Source organism: Lithobates pipiens, unplaced genomic scaffold (genome assembly GCF_037356315.1).
Source record: "Lithobates pipiens isolate NorthernLeopardFrog02 unplaced genomic scaffold, aLitPip1_a1.2 Scaffold_16, whole genome shotgun sequence".
In the NCBI taxonomy this organism is placed as follows: Eukaryota; Metazoa; Chordata; class Amphibia; order Anura; family Ranidae; genus Lithobates; species Lithobates pipiens.
This window is the reverse complement of record NW_027507748.1, coordinates 141,350,765-141,372,081: the sequence shown is the minus strand read 5'-3', so window position 1 is coordinate 141,372,081 and position 21,317 is coordinate 141,350,765. Positions and strand designations below refer to the sequence as shown.

The window sequence follows — 21,317 nt, the reverse complement described above, 5'->3', positions numbered from 1 at the left end:
ATAAATAAGAAATTTTTCTTTTAAACGCGCCCGTTTCTACGAGCTCACATGCAGAAGCGACCACATATGTGACTAGTGCCTACATATGAAAACGGTGTTCAAACCACACACGTGAGGTATCGCCGCGATTGGTAGAGCAATAATTCTATGATTCTAGCTCTAGACCTCCTCTGAAACTTAAAACGTGAACCTGTAAAATTTTTTAAACGCTGCTTATGGGAATTCTTAAGGGTAAAAGTTTGTCGCCATTCCACAAGTGGGCACAATTTTGAAGCGTGACATGTTGGGTATAAATTTCCTCGGCATAACATTATCTTTCACAATATAAAAAGATTGGGCTAACTTTACTGTTGTCTTAATTTTTAATTCAAAAATGTGTATTTTTTCCAAAAAAGTGCTTGTAAGACCACTGCGCAAATACGGTGTGACAGAAATTATTGCAATGACCGCCATTTTATTCTCTAGGGTGTTAGAACTCCCAAACATTATACATTTTTTTCTAAGTAATTTTCTAGCAAAAAAAAAAAACTTAAAAATCTCAGTAAGAGGCTTGGTCCTTAAGTGGTTAAACCTCTTTTCTTTTAATTTTAGTGAGTGACCGTGTGTCTTATTAAACTCCCTTCCACGGAAAAATTTTATCCCTATTGTGGGGTCACCAGTATGGGATTTATAAACTGAAATCATATCCCCTCTCAAGCTTTTCTTCTCCAGAGATAATAAGTTCGGTGCTTGCAACCTTTCTTCATAACTAATATCCTCCAGACCCTTTATTATCTTTGTTGCCCTTCTTTGGACTTGCTCCATTTCCAGTACATCCTTCCTGAGGACTGGTGCCTAGAACTGGACAGCATACTCCAGGTGAGACCGGACCAGAGTCTTGCAGAGTGGGAGAATTATCGCTTTATCCCTGGAGTTAATCCCCTTTTTAACTGCTTAAGGACCACCTCACTCCGATATACGTCGGCAGAATGGCACGGCTGGGCAAATCCCAGCTTTGGGTTGGGAGCGCGCCGCCAGCGGCGAGCTCCCGACCCGGTCCTGAGGACTCTGTGACCCGACACCGGACACCAGCGGCGATCAGGGCCGCTGGTGTCCGGTGTCGGGTCACAGAGCTGAAGAAGGAGTAGAGGTCTGTGTAAACAAACCTCTCCCTGTGCTTCCTACTGTGGCTGTCACCGATCGTCTGTTCCTTTTTATAGGGAAGGACGATCAGTGATGTCACATGCCAGGCCATGCCCCCACAATAAAAAAAAAAACACATATCGTCATACAGAACACCTACACTGCCCCCTAGTGGTTAACTCCTTCACTGCCAGTGTTATTTACACAGGAATCAGTGCATTTAAATAGCACCAATTGCTGTATAAATGACAATGGTCCCAAAAATGTGTCAAAAATGTGCAATGTGTCTGCCATAATGTCGCAGTCACAATAAAAATCGCTGATCACCGCCATTACTAGTAAAAAAAAAATATATTAATAAAAATGCTATAAAACGATCCCCTATTTTGTAAACGCTATAACTTTTGCGCAAACCAATCAATCGCTAATTGCGATTTTTTTTTTACCAGTAGAATACGTATCGGCCTAAACTGAGGGAAAACATTTTATTTTTTATATATTTTTTGGGAATATTTATTATAGCATAAAGTATTGCATTTTTTTCTAAATTGTCGCTCTATTTTTGTTTATAGTGCAAAAAATAAAAATCACAGAGGTTATCAAATACCACCAAAAGAAAGCTCTATTTGTGGGAAAAAAAGGACGCCAATTTTGTTTGGGAGCCATATCGCATGACCGCGCAATTGTCAGTTAAAGCGACGCAGTGCCGAATCGCAAAAAGGGGCCTGGTCCTTTGGCTGCAAATTGCTCCGGGGCTTAAGTGGTTAATGCATGCCAATATTCTGTTTGCTTTGTTAGCAGCATCTTGGGATTGCATGCTATTGTTGAGCCCATCGTCTACTAGTTCACCTCCCAGTGAGTAGAACGCATTCATATTTTTGGCACCCAAATGCATTATTTTACTTTTTTTTTTTTTACATTAAACCTCATTTGCCATGTAGTTTCCCAACCCATTAATTTGGTCAGATATACTTGCAAGGATTTCACATCCTGCGGAGAAGTTATTGCCTTGCTTAGCGTCATCCGCAAATACAGAGATTGAGCTGTTTACCCCATCCTCTAGGTCGTTTATTAATAAATTAAACAGGATTGGTCCCAGCGCAGAACCCTGGGGGACCCCACTTCCCACCCCATGACTATTCAGAGTATAACCCATTTATCACCAGCATCTGAACTCACCCTTGTAGCCAGTTTTCAATCCATGTACTCATCCTATGGTCCATGCCAACGGACCTTACTTTGTACAGTAAACGTTTATGGGAACTGTGTCAAATGCTTTTGCAAAGTCCATATACACCAAGTCTACGGGTCTTCCTTTATCTAGATGGCAGCTCACCTCCTCATAGAAGGCTAATAGATTGGTTTGGCAAGGACGATTCTTCATGAATCCATGCCGATTACTGCTAATGATACAGTTTTCATTACTAAAATCTTGTATATAGTCCCTTATCATCCCCTGCAAGAGCTTGCATTCTATTGATGTTAGGCTAACTGGTCTGTAATTCCCAGGGATGTATTTTGGCCCTTTTAAAAATATTGGTGCTACACTGGCTTTTCTCCAATCAGCTGGTACCATCCAGGTCAGTAAAAATGAGTAACAATGGTCTGGCAATTACTTGACAGAGTTCCCTATGTACCCTCGGGTGCAAGCCATCCAGTCCCGGTGATTTATTAATGTTAAGTTTCCCAAGTCTACTTCTAATTCTGTCCTCTGTTAGCCATGAGGGTGCTTCCTGTGATGTGTCATGATGACAAACACTGCAGTTTTGGTTACTGAAGACCCCCAATTCCCTTGTGAAGACTGAGAATAAATTCAATACCTTTGCTATCCTGTGACATGTCCTAAAAGATTGCAAAGAAGGGAGGGGGAGAGAACTTCCGCTTGAACTGCCTAATTGGCTTGAGCGGAAGTAGGAGAAGGTAGTGCTTAAAGCGGAACTTGTCCTTTTGGGTGGAGCTCTGCTTTAAATGCCAGGGTTATGGCTGCAGCTAGATGCCCTAACCCCGGCATGTTTTTTTTTTTTATCTTTAGACAGTCGGCTTTCAGATAGAAGTGATCCCAGAGGCAGATTTGCCACGGGATCACTTATAAGCAGCGGGAAAGGTGCCTCTCTCCTCCCAGGCTTACCTTACCAATCGGCGAGCCTGGGAACCACCCCCCGCTTCGGCTGTATTTTCACATAGAGCTGGGCGATAGCAAGATGGCCACTGCTCATCTCTATTCCCTTGGAGGACCGAAGCGAGGCCAACGTCACTTCTGGTTCTCGAGCCATGTAAACATGTTGTTTTTTTTTATCTTTTGCTTTTAAGGGTAGAGGAAAGATTTGGGGGGATCTCTCCATAAAGAGGACCTGTCATGCTGTACTGTTATCGCAAGGGATGTTTACATTCCTTGCCATAGCAATAAAAGTTAAAGTGACAGTGTAAAAATCTAAAAAATTAAGTGCCCCCGTCCCAGCGCACAGTAGTGAATGCATACATAGGTCGTGCCCACATATGTAACCAGTGTTTGCACCACACATGCGAGGTATCACCTTGAACGTTAGAGTGAGAGCAATAATTCTAGCACTAGATCTCCTCTGTAACTCTAGCTGGTAACCTGTAGAATTTTTTAAAGTGCTGCCTATGGAGATTTTTAAGTACCGTCGTTTGGCGCCATTCCACCAGCGTGCACAATTTTAAAGCATGACATGTTAGGTATTTTATTTAATCAGTGCAGCATCATCTTTCATATTATGCAAAAAAATTGGGGTATATATATATATTTTGAAAATTCTAAAGGGAGGGGGTGGTGGTACAAAAGGTAATAGATGCAGGGAGTGATTTGATGGGGTGGCTTGGGGACAGTTGTTGGGGGGTGTGGGATAGGCTTCCCTGAGTGAGTTTTCAGGGATCTCCTAAAGGTGGACAGGCAGGGCCACCTTTAAGGCAGGGCAAAAAGGGCAGCTGCCCTGGGCCCTTTCATTGTTGTGGGGCCCAAAGTAGCTGCCTCAAAGTTGCCAACTTTCCCTGTTTAAATGCCCTTTTTGCTTGAGGTTTTAGTCCTGTGCTGTGTCCTGATATCTCAGTGTGCCCAGCTCTGCCCTAGACCCTGTGTTTACATGTAAATACCGACATTGATATGTAAATATCGGCAGAATTCATATGTAAATAACGACAGACCAGCAGCATTCAAATGTAAATATTCAAATGTAAATAGATGCAATATTCAAATGTATATGCAAAAACTGTGTGACATAAAAAAAAAATTCAAATTTCAAACATTTAATTCTCTTTGGTCGCTGCAAAAAAAAATTATATATATATATATATATATATATAATAATAATGTTTTGGGGGTTCTAAGTAATTGTCTAGCAAAAAATACTGATTTTATCTTGTAAGCAATAAATGTCAGAAAAAGGCTGGATCAGCAAGTAGTTAATTAGCTCTGACTTTAGAAAAGGTTCCTGTACTACTTCAAGGCAACTTCTATCCGACTTCTCTTAATTGATGCAATTTGGATCCAACATTACAGGAAGAGAACGCAGGCATTCCCTGAAATTGCTTTAAAGTTTCTTCAAGACGCATTCAATTTGCATTGCAGTTGCCTGGCAAAGTTGCACAGTAATTCACACAATTTTCAGTTCATGGCAGTGTGAACCGAGCCTTGGATGTCTTACTAGATTAGTGGTAAGGATAATCACATTGTATCGATCACATAAGGTCAGATAACATGTATTCTAATTACATGATTGCAATTTGTCAGCTTCCTATTGGAGCCATTTAAAAAATAAAAATAAAATAGCTTAAAGTGGTTGTTAACCCACTTATATAAAATCATCCCATCCACACTGTAATATACCAATAAATGTCCCTGTGTTATGTGAAAAATATGCTTACCTGTATCTATATCAGCGCAGCTCCCATCGTTCAGCTGACTCTTCGGCTCACAGTTCCAGTGGGTGGGCCCGAGTACACCCACTGATGTCAGCTGGGGAGGAGAGACACATGTCAGCTGAGTGCTGGGAGCCGCACTGATATGGATACAGATAAGAATATTTTTATACTTAACAAAGGGACACTTATTGGTATATTACAGCTTTGATGGGATGATTTTATATGAAATATGAGCGCAGCATGAGTGGGAGGAAGGGCACTGACAGGCAGAGAGGGGAGGGGGGGAGGAGACAAGGGGAGACAGACACAGGAGAGCAGGGCTGCGGATGACGGAATCACGTAAACGGACCACGGTGTCAGGACTGAGCAGCCCTGATTATTGTGGTCAGTTTACAGGGGGCATAGCCAGGCAGAATCAGCCAGGTATTACAGGTGGCTAAATTATACAGCACAAGCACTGTATTTTCTTTTTTGAAAAAGGGGGTATTCTTCTTTAAGGCTGGGTTCACACTTATCCAATTTGCAAAGCAGGAGATTGTGACCGGCACTTTATGGAGCCAGTTTCACACATCTCCACAGGTGTCCTGTGCGTCTTTTGGTTAGTTTCAGGTCTGAATTCAGGCAAAAATGGTTAATGAAGACGCACCGGACTCCTGCTGTGAGCCGCTGTGTGTTCTGAAGTGAAACCGGCCTTAAGGAAATAAATAGGAAAAATGTGAAGATTGCTAAATATTTGCTACCTGGTTGTCATAATGATCCTTTAACTTTAACAACCCTACTGGCTCTAAGCATCTGCACTTTTTTTTTTTAGTATCTAAAATACATAGTTCACATCTGTGCATTGGAGCATTATTCAAAATGAATGACACAGCAGTGCAACAAATAGAGCTGTGTCTTTGGAATCTGACTGGGGGGAAGTTGTTAGAGTGATTTACTAAGGGAGTGATTTTATTTTATTTTTTTTCACTTATATCATCCAACCCTGTGCATGGGTCAGTTTTAAATTAAATGTATGCGTACAATCTAAACACGGATTTACTGTGTTTAAAGATGTGTTGTGAAATGACAATGGCATTATGGTACCATTTAACGTAGACCTGAATTTTTTTATTTTTTTTATTAAGTAAAGCTGTGCTATAATGAACATTTATAATTGTTGATCATGTCTAAATAAATAATAAACTGAAACTCAGAAAATTAGAATATTACATAAGACCAATAAAAAAAAAAAAAGATTTTTAACCACTTTCAGACCGGACCATTTTGCTGGCTTAAGACCAGACCACTTTTTGCAATTCAGCACTGCATCGCTTTAACTGACAATTGCACGGTCGTGCGATGTGGCTCCCAAACAAAATTGACGTCCTTTTTTCCCCACCAATAGAGCTTTCTTTTGGTGATATTTGATCACCCCTGCGGTTTTTATTTCTTACTCTTTGCTATAATATCCCCCAAAAATATATATATAAAAAAAAATTTCCCTCAGTTTAGGCCGATACATATTCTTGGTAGAAAAACCCCGCAATAACCAATTATTGATTGGTTTGCGCAAAATTTATAGCGTTTACAAAATAAGGGATAGTTTTATGGCATTTTTATTATTTTTTTTTACTAGTAATGGCGGTGATCAGCGATTTTTATTGTGACTGCGACATTATGACGGACACATCTGACATTTTTGGGACCATTGTCATTCATACAGCAATCAGTGCTATACAAATGCACTGGTTCCTGTGTAATTGACACTGGCAGTGTAGGGGTTAAGTGTGTCAAAGGGGTGTGGCTGTGTGTTATGAAAACACTGATCTCTGCTCCAATCACAGGGAGCAAAGATTGGTGTTTACTTCCGCATCTCCCTGTTCAGCCTCCTCGTGAGATGATCGCGGGTATCCCCACGGCGTTCGAGTCCACAGGACCCGCGACCCTACTCACGGGGGTCCCGACCGGCACGAGCACACCGCGCACGCGATGGCACGGCAGCAATTTCAAATGGACGACGTACATCGTCGCACGCCGGTCAGGAAGTGTTTAATACAGAAATGTTGGCTTACGGAAAATTAGGTCTATGTACACGATACAATAGCAATACTTGGGGCTCCTTTTGCACGAATTACTGCCTCAATGTGGTGTGGGGGGGGGGGGGGGGGCGGTCAGCCTGTGGCACTGCTGAGGTGTTATGGAAGCCCAGATTTCTTTGCTAGCGGCCTTCAGCATTGTTGGGTCTGGTGTCTCATCTTCCTCTTGACAATACCCCACAGATTCTCTATGGGGTTTAGGTTAGGCGAGTTTGCTGGCCAATTGGTACTTGTGGGAAGGGAGGGGTCCAAATCGGCATCTCTATAAAGCTGGTCAGCAGAGGAAAGCATGAAGTGCTCTAGAATTTCCTGGTAGAGGGCTATGCTGACTTTGGACTTGATAAAACACAGTGGACCAACACTAGCAGAGGACATGGCACCCCAAATCATCACAGACTGTGGAAAATGTTGCATTCCATTTGGAAATCAAGGTCCCAGAGTCTGATGAGGCACTGAATCCAAGTTGCATGGGGTCCAATGTGAAATCTCCACAGTCCGCAATGATTTGGGGAGCCATTTCATCTGCTGGTGTTGGTCCACTGTTTTATCAAGTCTAAAGTCAGTGCAGTCTTCCACCAGGAAATTCTAGAGCACTTCATGCTTCCCTTTGCTGACCAGCTTTATGGAGATGCTAATTAAATTTTCCAGTAGGACTTGGCACCTGCCCCCACTGCCAAAAGTACCAATATCTGGTTTAATAAACATCGCATCACTGTGCTTCATTGGCCAGCAAACTCGCCTGACGAAAACCCTATGGAGAATCTGTGGGGTATTGTCAAGAGGAACATGAGCTGAAGGCCGCTATCACAGCAACCTGGGCTTCAATAACACCTCAGCAGTGCCACGGGCTGATCGCCTCCATGCAACAGGAGCCCCAACCAAGTATTGAGTGCATACTATACTGTAGATGGACATACTTTTCAGTAAGTCAACATTTCCGTATTTAAAAAAAAAAAAAAATGTATAGGTCTTGTGTAATATTCTGATACTGAATTCTGGGTTTTCATTAGCTGTAACCCAAAATAAAAAAAAAAAAAATGCTTGGGATATATCCTGTGTGTGGATATTGCATCTATATAAAATGAGTTTCACTTTTTGAATTGAATTACAGAAATAAAATAACTTTTTCAAATATGATATATATATAGCTGCACCTGTATCTATAGGTCTAAGGCACTGCTGCCTCTGACTGAAAGCATCAGGATTGAGGTTTGATGTTGGCACGACTGTTTCTCACTGTTCTTCTTTCTGGATGTTCTGACATGAGAAAGCAAATACCTTGCCTTCTACCAGATGGCTGAATCCATACACAGACATCATGCAGAACAAGGCCTGGCAAGTCCGTACTGGGAAAATAGATGCAGGAAGGGCATTGTACATACTCAAGACTAGTCATTTGCACGCCACCTGGATTTTTGGGTACAGCTTTAGATCATCTCCTCTTCCACTTGAAAATGGTGCTTGCAGTGCCCTCCATCAAAATGTAGGTAACTGTGAGCTTACTTTCCACTTGAGTCCAAAACATGCGTTAATTCTGCTGGCACAGATAATCATTTCTCCTATAGGCATCGCCGTTAGCTAGTATTAAAGTAAGCATTTGCCATGAGAAACATGTAGGATTCTGCATATGCTAGGTGCCTGACATTTTTATAGGATCCATCTGCCTACAGCACAAGCAAAGTCAGAAGTCTTTATCTGCATACTTGTTTGATGCCATACTATAGAGTGGAAGCCAGGTGCCAAGCCTTTGCAGACAGAGAAGTAAGAAATGACAACCATGGATAATTCTGTGTGTACAGGGGTTAAACACAGCTGGCAGACAAGCTGCATGTTACATATCAAAAATGGCCAGAGAAGTCACTTACAGGGGATTGTGTGTGTAAAAATAAAAAAAATTCTTCATCAAAATTATAGATGCACAGGTCTGGTTTGTAACATGAAAGCCATTTATATAGGTGCATGTTATAGAGTGGAAAGATGCTGGATTGTAGCATATCCATGCTTGCTAGGATATGGGTGACAAATGGGACTGAAGGCTGTTTATTGTAATATTTACCGTGTCGGATTTTTTTTTCTTTTTTTCCTTTCATCTGTTGCACACATCTTGTGGACTTTATTCTGTGCTGGGACTCAATTGTATCTCTTTGGATTGCTGCAGAAATAACTTAATCATTATTCCTTCTACATGTATATCACTACAACTCCCAGGGTTTCTTTAAAGATTAAGTATATACTGCAACAGCAGAAGCAGTCAAGGGGGCTTATGGACAATATTTTACAGTTGTGCTCATCTGCTAACATACATACTGATGAAATGGATAGAGGACCAAGAGAGTTTTTGATTACATATATTTCTATAAATCCACCACTAACATGCACTGTCAGTTTAACGTGCTTGCTATTTGTATTGTGTAAAGGACCACAAAAAAAAAAAAAAACTATATAGCTGGTCCTGCCAGTTTCTCCCCATCCCACAGTGTATCATAGCTGCTGAGCCCTGACACTGGTCAGTTTATACTTAGAGTGGCTTAACAACCACTTTAAGACGCAAACTCTAAAGTATAGCTCAAACCCCAAATTTCATCCTACATGGCAGATATTACCTGTGGCAAAACAGGCAGTAAGAAACAAAATTTATATAGTTTCTAACTGCCTGTTGTGTTTTGATACAGGGAATATTTGCCCATAAAAATTACCCTTTAAAAATAAAAAAGGGTTTTTATGTCTAAATCTTCCCCGTGCACAGACAAAAAAAATAAATAAAAAACAACACATTCTAACCTTTAGCCCTCATTTACACTTGCTTTGTTCCACATCTGGATTTCTCCTCAGAGAACATTTTGATAGGTGGGGAGACCTATGTCTACTCTTTCTCTGCTGCCCCCCCCCCCATGCCTGTTTGGTCCCCTAAATGGCACACAATCCAATGCATTGTATGCAGTTGCAGCACAGCACCACACACAATGTAAACAAAACACAAAATTTTATATATATAACCTACTTTGAACTGATGCACTTTTATTTTTCTTAAAACAGCACCGAGGATGGCAGTGAACTATATTCTGAAAGGCAATGGGTGGAGACCGCAGACTTCTCTGCAATCAATTGGAAATTTGAAGGCTGCAACATTAACAGATCTTTAAAAAGTCTGTTCAGACTTCTGGCTTACAGACTTGGGATTGAAAGGGAAGAGGACAGAAATAGTACTACATTCAAACAGCCACATGGCTATATCCAGGGTCAACGTTACTGCTGAAGCTCTATGTGATTGTACCCTTCAGCTGAGTGGTTACACATGCACAGCAGTGAAGCTGGCCACTGATTTGCCAGCAGTTCTAAAAAGGGGGGAAAACAAAAACTGCCTGTGTACAAGTCACTAGATTGAGCAAATGAGTTTTTACATGTGACTAGTGCCTCTGCCCAACCATGGACATTACTGTGTGAATGTAACCTTATAACTACTGCTTTAGGAGTGTCATCTCCATACTGATTTTACTAACTCGCAAGTAAATGACCTGGGACAAGCATGAACGACAGAAAACACACAATTTTATTAAATTAGCCAATTGCATTAACTGTACAGCCAAAAAGACACATTTAAAAGGGTTTACCTGTGTACACAGATGGTTGAGTCACAAACCTGTTCTAGCAGAAAATACATTTTTCCACACCCAGGGAGCCACATACAGCTGGCCATAAAACACAAATGGTTGCACACGGCTGCATTTGGGCAAATAAATGTGCGTTTAAATGCAGATGCACAAAAACATCCAACATTTGCATGCAGAACTTCCCCTTTGGGAAATATGTTATACATGTATGCAAACACTCATGCATCAAAACATTGGCGTTTACTAGAATAGCGTGTACAGCTTATTCACTGCTATGACTGGTTGTACACATGACCTGTGGCTCCCCAAGCATCAAAATGTTTTGGTTGAAGCATGTTCACATCTCAAAACGCCTGTGTTCATAAGCCCCTATTGATCCTTAGCATGATTATATATACACCCTCTTCTCCAGCCATAAGCTGTAAAGTAGGACCACTATTGTAGATTGAGGTACCTTTGTCTCAGTGCTCCAAAACACACCCCTGCTTAGGCTGGAGATCTATCTATATCTATATTTATTTTTCAACCATTGGTTTGAATGTGAAAACAAACCCCACAGATTCCTGCATCCACACAAGTGATGTCCATGCTGTAATTTCCCCCATCAGAATACCTCTCAGTACCCCCCCCCCCCGATACTGCTCCATTCTGTTAAAAGTTAGCTGTCCAACATGCAGCCAGGGAGAGTGGTTCATTGAAGGCAAGCGATATAACGAAAGCCCAATTTTGAACTAGAAAGCACATTATTATTTTTATTTTTTAAGTGAAAACCACATTAAAAGAATCCTGTGTTAATAAAATACAAGGCTGTCACATTTGAACTTGTGTCGACTAGGCTTTGTATTTACCCATTATGCTAATCCACCATCAATGCTTTTCATTTAGATAAGCTTCAGACTATGTAGGTCAGGAGTTGACTTGCCTTTAACTTCACTGGCTGCATGCTTGTTCTCAGCCAGCAACTATAAAGGCATTGAGGAAAGAGCCAAGCAACTTGCACTTTCAACAAAAGTAGTCCTAATGCTTCTCAGTATGTTTTCTTTATAGCTGAACTCCAGGCAAACCACTAAATATCCACAAGAGACAACCCCATGGGCACCACCTAAAGTCTCCACCCAACTATGGCTAAAAATAAGCAGCAGGAAAAACTTACACGAACTCTGTTCTCGCCTCATATTGGCATACTGCTTGCACTGCAGCACAACCGGCTGCCTCCTCATGCTTTTTATTCCCCATTCCCAGCCCGAGAGCCACTATACAGAGAGTGCAAGGATCTAACAGGTCAAAATTCAGCTAAACTACCAGCATTTAAAAAATGTATTAATACAAAGCTGCATTTGTTTGCGTTCTTTTCATCTGCGTGGAGTTTAGCTATAATACAAATTGGCAGAAGCTGTGCAAAGTTAGTTAAAAGCGCCATCAGATATTGCACTCCCACTCACAGGATAAATATCACCACAGGTCTTAAAGTGCCACTAAAAACAAAAAAAAAAAAAAAAAAAAAAAAGCAAAAAAAAAGTTTTCATTTTGAAATGGTTAAGGGTGTGTTGGACGGCAAAAAAAAAAAAAAAAAAAAAATAGGGGCTAACACACCCTTAAACCATTTCAAAATGAATGAAGCTTTTTTACCATCCATGTCCCATTGGAGAGAGTTCCCATCACTTCTTGTCACATAGCCAACAGGAAGGGGAAATTCCCCAAAATGAAGGAATCCTGGGGTGCCACCAGACCAAGCGTCCTCATTGGAAGATTTTTGATTCAGTTCGGATATCGCAAAATTTCAAATTTTCCTTTACATGATAATAATGGTAAAGGATATATAAGGACAGCAATAAAAACAGACATGAGTTCTAATTCCTCTCCACTCTATCCAAAGCTTAAAAAAAAAAAAAGTTTTGCCTTTGGTGGCACTGAAAGCACCATGTGAAATCTTGTGTATCAAAGTGAAAACATTGTATTAGGATTAAAGTAAACCTGCCCAGAGAGAAAAATGGTAGCTGCTGGAGTTGACCTAAACAAGTACCATTTGCCTGGATTACATTGACCCACTGCTGTCATGACCCCGTTATATTGCAGACCAGAAATGCTAAAGTCCTCATCGGCATCCTTGTTCCAGGACTTTCAATTAGGCTCAGTTCTGGTATATATGCAAATTGGTTGTGTTTTGAATGTGAAGTAACATTGATTTCCATTGAAACTGTTCACATATATGTGGGGCATCCGCAGTGTGAATTTAAAGAGTCTTGTGCGTTTTCTGAGCGGTGCAGTTCAGCTGTGAGTTCTATGGCAACACTTCTGAATCACATGTGTTTAGGATTTCAGCATGAATTGCTCTCCTACAGGAGTTGACACATTTTATCTACTATGTATTGGCCAACACTGAAAAACCACAGCTGTGACAAAAATCCAGTCCCGAGCCTTGCAAATTGTCATAACTGCATATAATAATAATAAAAAAAAAAAAGTATATATTTATTTTAAATCTCAGTAAAAACGGACATACAATTTGAACTGGACAAGAGTGAACCCAGCCGAAGTGTACCGATTGAGGATAAGCACAACAGCCAAGCAGCTAGCATTTTCAAGACTGGTCAGCACAGGCAGCCTTCATACTTCTCCCATGATGCAGAACACACATTACCAAAGTGTCTTAAAGACAAACTGGTTTTCTGACAAAATAAAAAGTGAAATAGTTACTTTATGGATGTCTTTATTTTTTTTATGAAGCCAATTACACTTGGGCAATATTGTATCTTGAAAAAAAAAAAAAATACACCATTGAGAGACTAAAAGCTAAGCCGTTACTCTACTGATCTATTGTACTCCCTCCAACAATCAATACTTCAATAAAATGACATGGTTTGGCAAATTCTCATGAATTTTTAAATACTCATGTAGCAAGCAGTGAGCATATCTGCCGCCTTCTGCTATGTTAAGCCAAAAATAGAACACAACCACACAGATGTTATTTGAAAAACACAGCTGCAGTGGACCCTTCACATACACAGCGACTATACGGTGGGTTATTAGGACAGTTCTCATTTAGCCAATTTGTTTACAATAAACTGGCGATATCTCTACCATCACCAACCTCTGGTAAACTCATGGACTGAAAAGTTTAGCCAACAAAATGGCTTCTGTGGGGAAAAAAAAAATAAAAAAACAAAAAAAAAAAAACACACCCCCCAAAAAAATCAAAAAATCAAAAGGATGTTCTTAGCACAGTATAGAGGGGGGTGGGGGGTTGGGCACCAATTTTTACCACCCCACGCGCGCCCCCCCCCCCCCCCCCCCAGGACACCAGGGCCCATTCCGCTACTGTTAACAGTGCTATGCAAATTAGGTGACCAAACAAACTCAGATTCACTAACAGATGGTGCTGCTAACAGCAGCCCCCGTGAATAGCAGGGAGCTCTGGGGGGGTAAAGGAAAAAGCCCACCAAGTTATGTGCCGAGACCAATATTCATTTTCACCAGAGAATTTAGCTAAAGGCCAAATTCATCTTTTAAATAAAAATGGCTATGCAATCAAGGGACCAGTCAGAAGCGCCCCCCCCCCCCCCCCCCCCCCAAAAAAAATAAAAATATATGCAGCCGACAGCTTAGAAAAATGTTTTAGATTAAATGCCATGTCTGCAGGCCATGAGCAGCAACCCCAAAGCTTGGTTCAAATATTCCCATTGTAAGTAATCAGCCCCATCATCAGGACACCATATGTTTAGCATTCACCTCCAGCATCACATATCTATGCATGTACAGTGTACTCCCCCACGTTTGGATCAAGGGGGAAGACTTGCTCCTGTGATGTTGGGGACGAGCACTCAATGTATTGGGTCTCCTATATTCTAAGCAGGCTGGGATGACTGCTTACCATGGGATTTTTCAAGCAGGCTCTGGGGGGTGCTGCTCAATGCCTACAGGTATGAAATTTAAACCAAGTAACATTTTTCTATGCTGCACAGCATTTAACCTACCGAGGCCCCTTGGCTGCACAAGAAAACATGTTCAAAAGATGAACTTAACCTTTAATGCCAAGAAAGTTTTGGATGAATCATTTGTCACAGGAATATAGGAAAAACAAAATGAAAGCTGGTCCTTAAGGCTACTTTGACTACTAATACAATATCTTTACACAGACAATAAGAGATCAAGTAACGGTAATATTTGGCATTTTTAATTTAGGTTTTGTTTATTTAAGTTTAATGTTAATTCCATGCTGTGTTTCAGTAAGAACAATGACAGATTCTGTATCTGTGGCTCCAGTCAGATATCCAGTAGTACAAATTAGCTTCAAGTTACACATACTGAACAAAAGAGGTTGAGCAAGAGAAAAAGGAGGGCAGAGGGGAAGATAGAAAAACAAAAAATTTAAACACGCATGCAGGCTATTCAACACCAGCTCCAATGCTAACCTGCTCTGAGGAGGGAAAGTAAAAAGGAGGCAAGAATGAATAAACACGGATTGTTGACATGATACCAGCACCAGAGTTTTCAGCGACATTTTTGCACAGTTTTGAAAACACTTTTAAAGCAAAAACCACTACAAGGACATTCTGAAGCAATCTGCAACATCAAGCTATAACCACATTTTAAAACAGAATGAAGTTCAGTTTCAAACATTTAGAAAATAAAAAAAAAAGCCACCACACAAATTCTACAGTGCGATTGACTCTGGTCTGCCCTACGGAGTAACGTCTTTTGCTTGTTCTATGTGTTTCTAAGAGGTTATAGTGCTGGATGGCACCGAGACAAACTAATGCTGAAAAAGCCTCTATGCAGTCCTGTTAGTGTCTTAAAAGAACCTAAGATGGCTGGCAGCAGCAAAATCCACAGTCATTCACTCTTGCCTTTTAGAATTCTTAAACTGTGTAAAAATGATACACCCAACTGGGCAGGAACCTAAATCCTGAGAACCAGTGTAAAAGTCAAATTTTGATGGTCCTCAGAGTGAGACGGGATATTTGGAGGGAAGGGGCAGTTGGTTAGAGAGGGTCTCTTCTTGGCTTTTAATGTCTCACTGATTTTCATCCTCCACATCCTGCAGTGTTTCTTTATGCTGCTCTTCACCTGGAAAACAAACATTTACATGAATAAACCAGTAATCATGACAACTCAGACTCTAAAAGATCAATAACCGAGATGGCCATCAGAAAAAACATGCAAATCACTTCATAAATTGCTCCATTAGGGATTAAAGGATATTGCCAGTCCATTCTTAATAAAATTTAATCCACAAATTCAACACTTGCTGGCATTGTAACTCCTTCACATAATCTTGTTGTGCCCCGAGAAGTTTACACTGCACCATAGAGCTGCCCGATTCTGGCTAAAATGAGAATCACTAATTTTTTGCTTAGAAGATAAATCACGATTCTCACGGCGTAACATCTTTCACATAAAAAAATTGGGCTAACTTTACTGTTTTTTTTTATTCATTGAAGTGTATTTTGTCCCAAAAAATTGCATTTAAAAGACTGCTGGGCAAATACAGTGTGAACATAAAATATTGCAGCAATTGACATCTTATTCCCTAGGGTCTCTGCTAAAATATATATGTTTGGGGGTTCCAAGTAATTTTCTAGCAAACAATATTGATTTTAACTTAACAAGTGTCAGAAAAAGATTTAGACTTTTAGTGGTTAAAATTCCTGCATTTACACATTGTTAAAAACTTGGCAGACTGCCTGGATTTTTTCTTTACACACAGAAGTTTCCCTTTGATCTAAGGAGGAAGAGTTGGTTACAAACATTTCATGTTAAAAACTTGGCAGACTGCCCAGATGTTTTCTTTTGGACAGCTGAGTGATCAGATAAGTCTCTCCACTTGTAATATGAAAGAATAGGCAAACTCTGCAATAGAGATGTAAGTGGGGTTGATTCGAGATTGCGATTTTTTTAACGATTAATTGTGCAGCTCTACTTCACCATTCCTCAATCCCTCCCAAAACGTACTCAAATCTGCCGCCCCCATCTTCCCTCTTCTAAACTGTGCCTCCTATTCCATTTTTTGCTTTTTATTATACCACCTTTTCCCCTGCCTCACCCACATCAACTTGGTTCCCAATAATTCCCGAAACCCCCGCCCCCCATAGTCACCCCTAACCCCTTTATGAGACAACCACTTGTCACACAATTCATCATGGTTGTAAACACCTCATATGTAAAACCAGTTTTCTGTTCAACATTTGGATTGTACATGTTCCAATATGCGATTTGTACTACACCCCATTTTGTGTGACCCTGCTTTCATTGACAAATGGGGGGGGGGGGTGGGAATAGTCTACACACCCGTTAAAAAGGTCAGGTTTCTGCGAGGAAAAAAAAAATACTTTCAGAATTCTTTCCACCTCTGTGACCTAAAACTGTACAACGCAATTGAAAAAAAAATAAAAGGTTGTGTGTGCACCCTCTTATTAGGGGTGTAGCTGTGTTCAGAATTAAGCAATCCCATTCAAACTCATGTTAAATGGGAGTCAGTACACACACACATTTATAGTGCCTCTGATTAATCCCAAATAAAGTTCAACTGTTCTAGGAAGTCTTTCTGGCATTTTCTTAGTGGCATCCTACAGCAAAAGCCATGGTCCGCAGAGAGCTTCCAAAGCATCAGAGGGATCTCACTGTTAAAGGGTATCAGTCAGGAGAAGGGTACAAAAGAATGTCCAAGGCATTAGATATACCATGGAACACAGTCATCAAGTGAAGAAAATGTGGCTCAACAGTGACATTACCAAGAACTGGATGTCCCTCCAAAATTGATGAAGATGAGAAGAAAATCTGTGAGGGAGGCAGCCAAGAGGCCTACAGCAACATTAAAAGAGCTGCAAGTAGTGGCTGTGTGGTAAAGGCAACAGCAATTTCCCGTATTCTTCATATGTCTGGGCTATGGGGTAGAGTGGCAAGACTCTACCCAATAGCCCTTACAAAGAAACATCTAAGCCCAGCTAAATTTTGCAAAAAACACATCTGAAGTCTCCCAAAAGCATGCGGGAAAACGTGTTCTGGTCTGATGAAACCAAGGCAGAACATTTTGGCAATAATGACAAGAGATATGTTTGGCGCAAAAACACTGCACATCACCAAAAGAACACCATACCCACAGTGAAGCATGGCGGTGGCAGCATCATGCTTTGGGGACGTTTTTCTTCAGCTGGAACAGGGGCTTTAGTCAAGGTAGGAGGGAATTTTGAGCAGTTCCAAATACCAGTCAACATTGGCACAAAACCTTCAGGCTTCTGCTAGAAAGCTGAACATGAAAAGGAACTTAATCTTTCAGCATGATGACCTAAAGCATACATCCAAATCAAAAAGGAATGGCTTCACTAGAAAAAGATAAAACATTTTAGAATGGCCCAGAGAAAAGACCTAAATCCAATTGAAAATCTGTGGGGTGATCTGTAGAGGGCTGTGCACAGGAGAGGCCCTCGCAATCTGACAGATTTTCTGCAAAGAAGAGAGGGCAAATATTGCCAAGTCAAGATGTGCCATGCTGAGATTCAAATGCAAAAAGACCGAGTTCTGAAATGATTTATCTTTTTCTCTTTTTACATCACAGAAACCTGACATTTTAACAGAGCTGAATAGAGAGCAAAAAATAAAAATTCTGATTTTTATCAATTTTTTTTTTTTTTTTTTAAATGCTTTTGGAGTAAAAATGTATCCAAAAGATTCCAAAGTTTCTATTTAAAAGATCAAATAATTTAGTTTAATTTTGTTCGGCATGAAATGGAGCTTAGTTATGTAGCATGAGGCACTATATTCTGCAATATTTACATTTTTGGTAAACTCAATTAATCCAAGCTCTGCAAGCTGATAAAACATGCACTGCATTGATGCATTCACACAATTTCACAGTAAACATGAGATGAACCAAAGTTCAGGAATATTTCTTTATCCCGTCGTTTTCTAGTCAAACTTTTTGATTGAATTGGTTCCGATACTGCCGTTTTACTAACCGGACAGCTTATTACGCTAAATAAGAAACTCATTTTATTGCAAATATTAAAGATTCTACCACCAAGGATAAGTCCTTGCATTTAAAGAGCACCTGTCATTTCAGGTCCATCATGGCAGCGGCCACTCATCTGCTGCCGCCACATCACCAGCCGTCCCATGTAAGTGAATGGGACTGTCGGTGAGTCAACAGCAGGTCAGGGAAGCCGCTGTGGGACAGATGACACAGGTGCTCTTTAAACACTTCAGTCCCAGAAGGATTTGCCCCTTAATGTCTAGTCCATTTTTGTGATATGGTACTGCCTCGCTTTAACTGACAATTGTGCGGTCGTGCAACAATGTACCCAAACAAAATTGAGGCCCATCCCCCCCCCCCCCCCACAAATAGAGCTTTCTTTTGGTGGCATTTGATTTTTTTTTTTTTTTTACTGCTTGCTGCCCGTCCGAGGAAATGGGTGTACGTGCACTGTAGGCAAGTAGTATAAAAAAAAAAAAAAAAAAAAAAAAAAAAAGTATTTAGTCTAGGCCAATATATAGCTTTTTTTGTTTTTGTTTTTTTTTACCAAAAACGTAAACAACCAAATAAGCAAATATTGATTGGTTTGCACAAAAAAGTTACGGTGTCTACAAACTACGGGATATATTTTTGGAATATTTTGGAGCGATCAGAGATTTATAGCAGAACGGCGATATTGCAGTGGACAAAATCGGACACCTAACATTTTTTGGGGACGGGTGCTAAAAATATGCACGTTCACTGTACTAATGATGCCGACAGGAAAGGGGTTTACATCGGTGGGATCAAAGGGTTAAACGTGTTCCTAGGTAGTGCTGGTACTGTGGGAAGGCAGAGATCTGCGTTTCTGCTTCGCAGAAACACAATATCACTGCCTTCCCTTGTCACAGAATGGCGATCTGCCTTGTTTACATAGGCAGATCACTGTTCTGCCTGTGCCTCCAGCGATCGGTGGATCCTGGAGGACATTACCTCCGCCGGACGCACTGATTGGATCCTGCCGTTTCCAATCACAGCGGGAGTGGGTAGCCGGCAATGCACATCAAACCCAGAAGTGCAGAATCACGTACAGTTAAGTGATTCTGCGCAGAGGAGCCAATTTCCCGCAGTAAATGTACGTAGGTCAGTCAGGAAGAGGTTAAAGCAGCATAGTGCTTGTGCTGTCCAATCTGTACCTTGCACAGTCTATGCTGTAAAACAACTTGCTTGATCCTGTGTGTTCCTCTCTCCCCTCCTTGTCAGCTCTGGTGTGTGAACACTCTCCTCCCTGCCCCTCCAGAAGCCATTAGTATCCAGCAGTAAAGTTAGTGTGTACCATCAATTACTGCCGGGCCCTGTTATACTACACAAAGTAATTGTATCTTTAATATTGTACCACTAAATATCTTCTTTCAGATCCCCTCTGCATGGGCACGTGACCTCCTGCTGCTCACCCCCCCCCCCTTCCCCAAGGGCTACAGCGGGAGGGGCCAAGTGGACAGCACATCAGCCATGTGACCTCCCAGCTGATGTGAGAGGGGGATCTCCGTCCCTCCCGCTGTAGCCCTCAGAACAAGGGAGGAGTGCGGTGGGAGGTCATTTGGCAGCACAGAGGTGATCTGAAATAAGGTCTTTAGCTGTATCATTTTAAACTAACATTTGCACCATTTAGTATATACCTTGTTATACTCTGACTTCACAACCCCTTTTACCCCCATCAGCACCAAAAGATTTTGGCTGTGGGTTATGGGAGGGGGACAGGAGACTTTGGACTTCCACAACAGCAGTTACAAGAACAAGGTACACTTCACGTTAAAAAAAAGGAACGTCCCTTGTGCGGATTTTCCTTTTTGACCTAAACTTTGGCTTTAAAGTCTCCAAGTATCTTCTAGAATTGGAATGCACATTTACAGCATAAAAAAAAAAAAAATAAAAAAAAAAAAATACATTAACGTGCATTTAACACACCTAAGGCAAAGAAATTTTCTGCAAAAGACCAACAAAACCCAATTGGTGGATTAGTTTAGCCACATGGAGATGGTCTGGGATTTTCCTATGCGCACCCACATAATTCCCACATGGCAGTGACATATCTACAAACACACTAATCCGTGTTTGGACCTTATACCTAAACCACATGCAGTGATGTGTATCCTATTGTATTTCCACACCTATAAACTGATTCCGATGAGATTCCTGGGTGGAGAAAGGATTCCTGCTGTACAGAGCAGTTAAATGTGACCTGATTGCTTATGTCTGAGAAGATGCCTGTGCTTTACACATTTACGCATTTAGATCATTCATATTGGGCCTGGTAAATGTTACAAAAGAAAAAATTAAACTGATGATGATGTTCTAGATGCGGTTTGCAGGGACTAATTTTTTACCGTGTCACATATTTCCCCACTTTATCCAAAACTAAGAAAAAAAAAAAAAAGCTGTTTTTGGCCGGAGATGCACTTTAAGGCTGGGTTCACATTGCAGCGATGCAGGAACACTGCGAATCCGCGGCGGGTTCCCGCATCGCATGCCTCCCGCCGGCAGTTCACACTGCCCTATGCGAACTGCTGGGAGTGTCAGTGAAATGTTAATGACACCCCCAGATCAGTTTGCATATCGCAGTGCGATCTGCAAACTCGGACAGAAATCGGATCGCATGGTGTGAACACCCATGCGATCCGA

General features: G+C 41.0%; 2 protein-coding genes across 3 annotated transcripts in view; one reads left to right on the top strand and one right to left on the bottom strand.

Moving 5' to 3' along the window:
• LOC143982110 (uncharacterized) overlaps positions 1 to 13,864 on the top strand; it is a 75,885-nt gene extending 62,021 nt beyond the window's left edge. Inside the window, exon 8 of the mRNA XM_077480541.1 lies at positions 10,113 to 13,864. Coding sequence (XP_077336667.1) covers positions 10,113 to 10,332 — 220 coding nt within the window. The 3' untranslated portion in view covers positions 10,333 to 13,864. The remainder of the gene's footprint in view (positions 1 to 10,112) is intronic.
• Positions 13,865 to 14,839: 975 nt separating this feature from the next.
• The window catches only part of YWHAE (tyrosine 3-monooxygenase/tryptophan 5-monooxygenase activation protein epsilon), a 39,937-nt gene continuing 33,459 nt past the window's right edge, over positions 14,840 to 21,317 (bottom strand). For both annotated transcript variants that reach the window (XM_077480544.1, XM_077480543.1), the window contains one exon: positions 14,840 to 15,754. Coding sequence is in view for 1 of the 2 variants with exons in the window: in XM_077480543.1 (XP_077336669.1) it covers positions 15,702 to 15,754 (53 nt within the window). In the remaining variant the exon portion in view is untranslated. The remainder of the gene's footprint in view (positions 15,755 to 21,317) is intronic.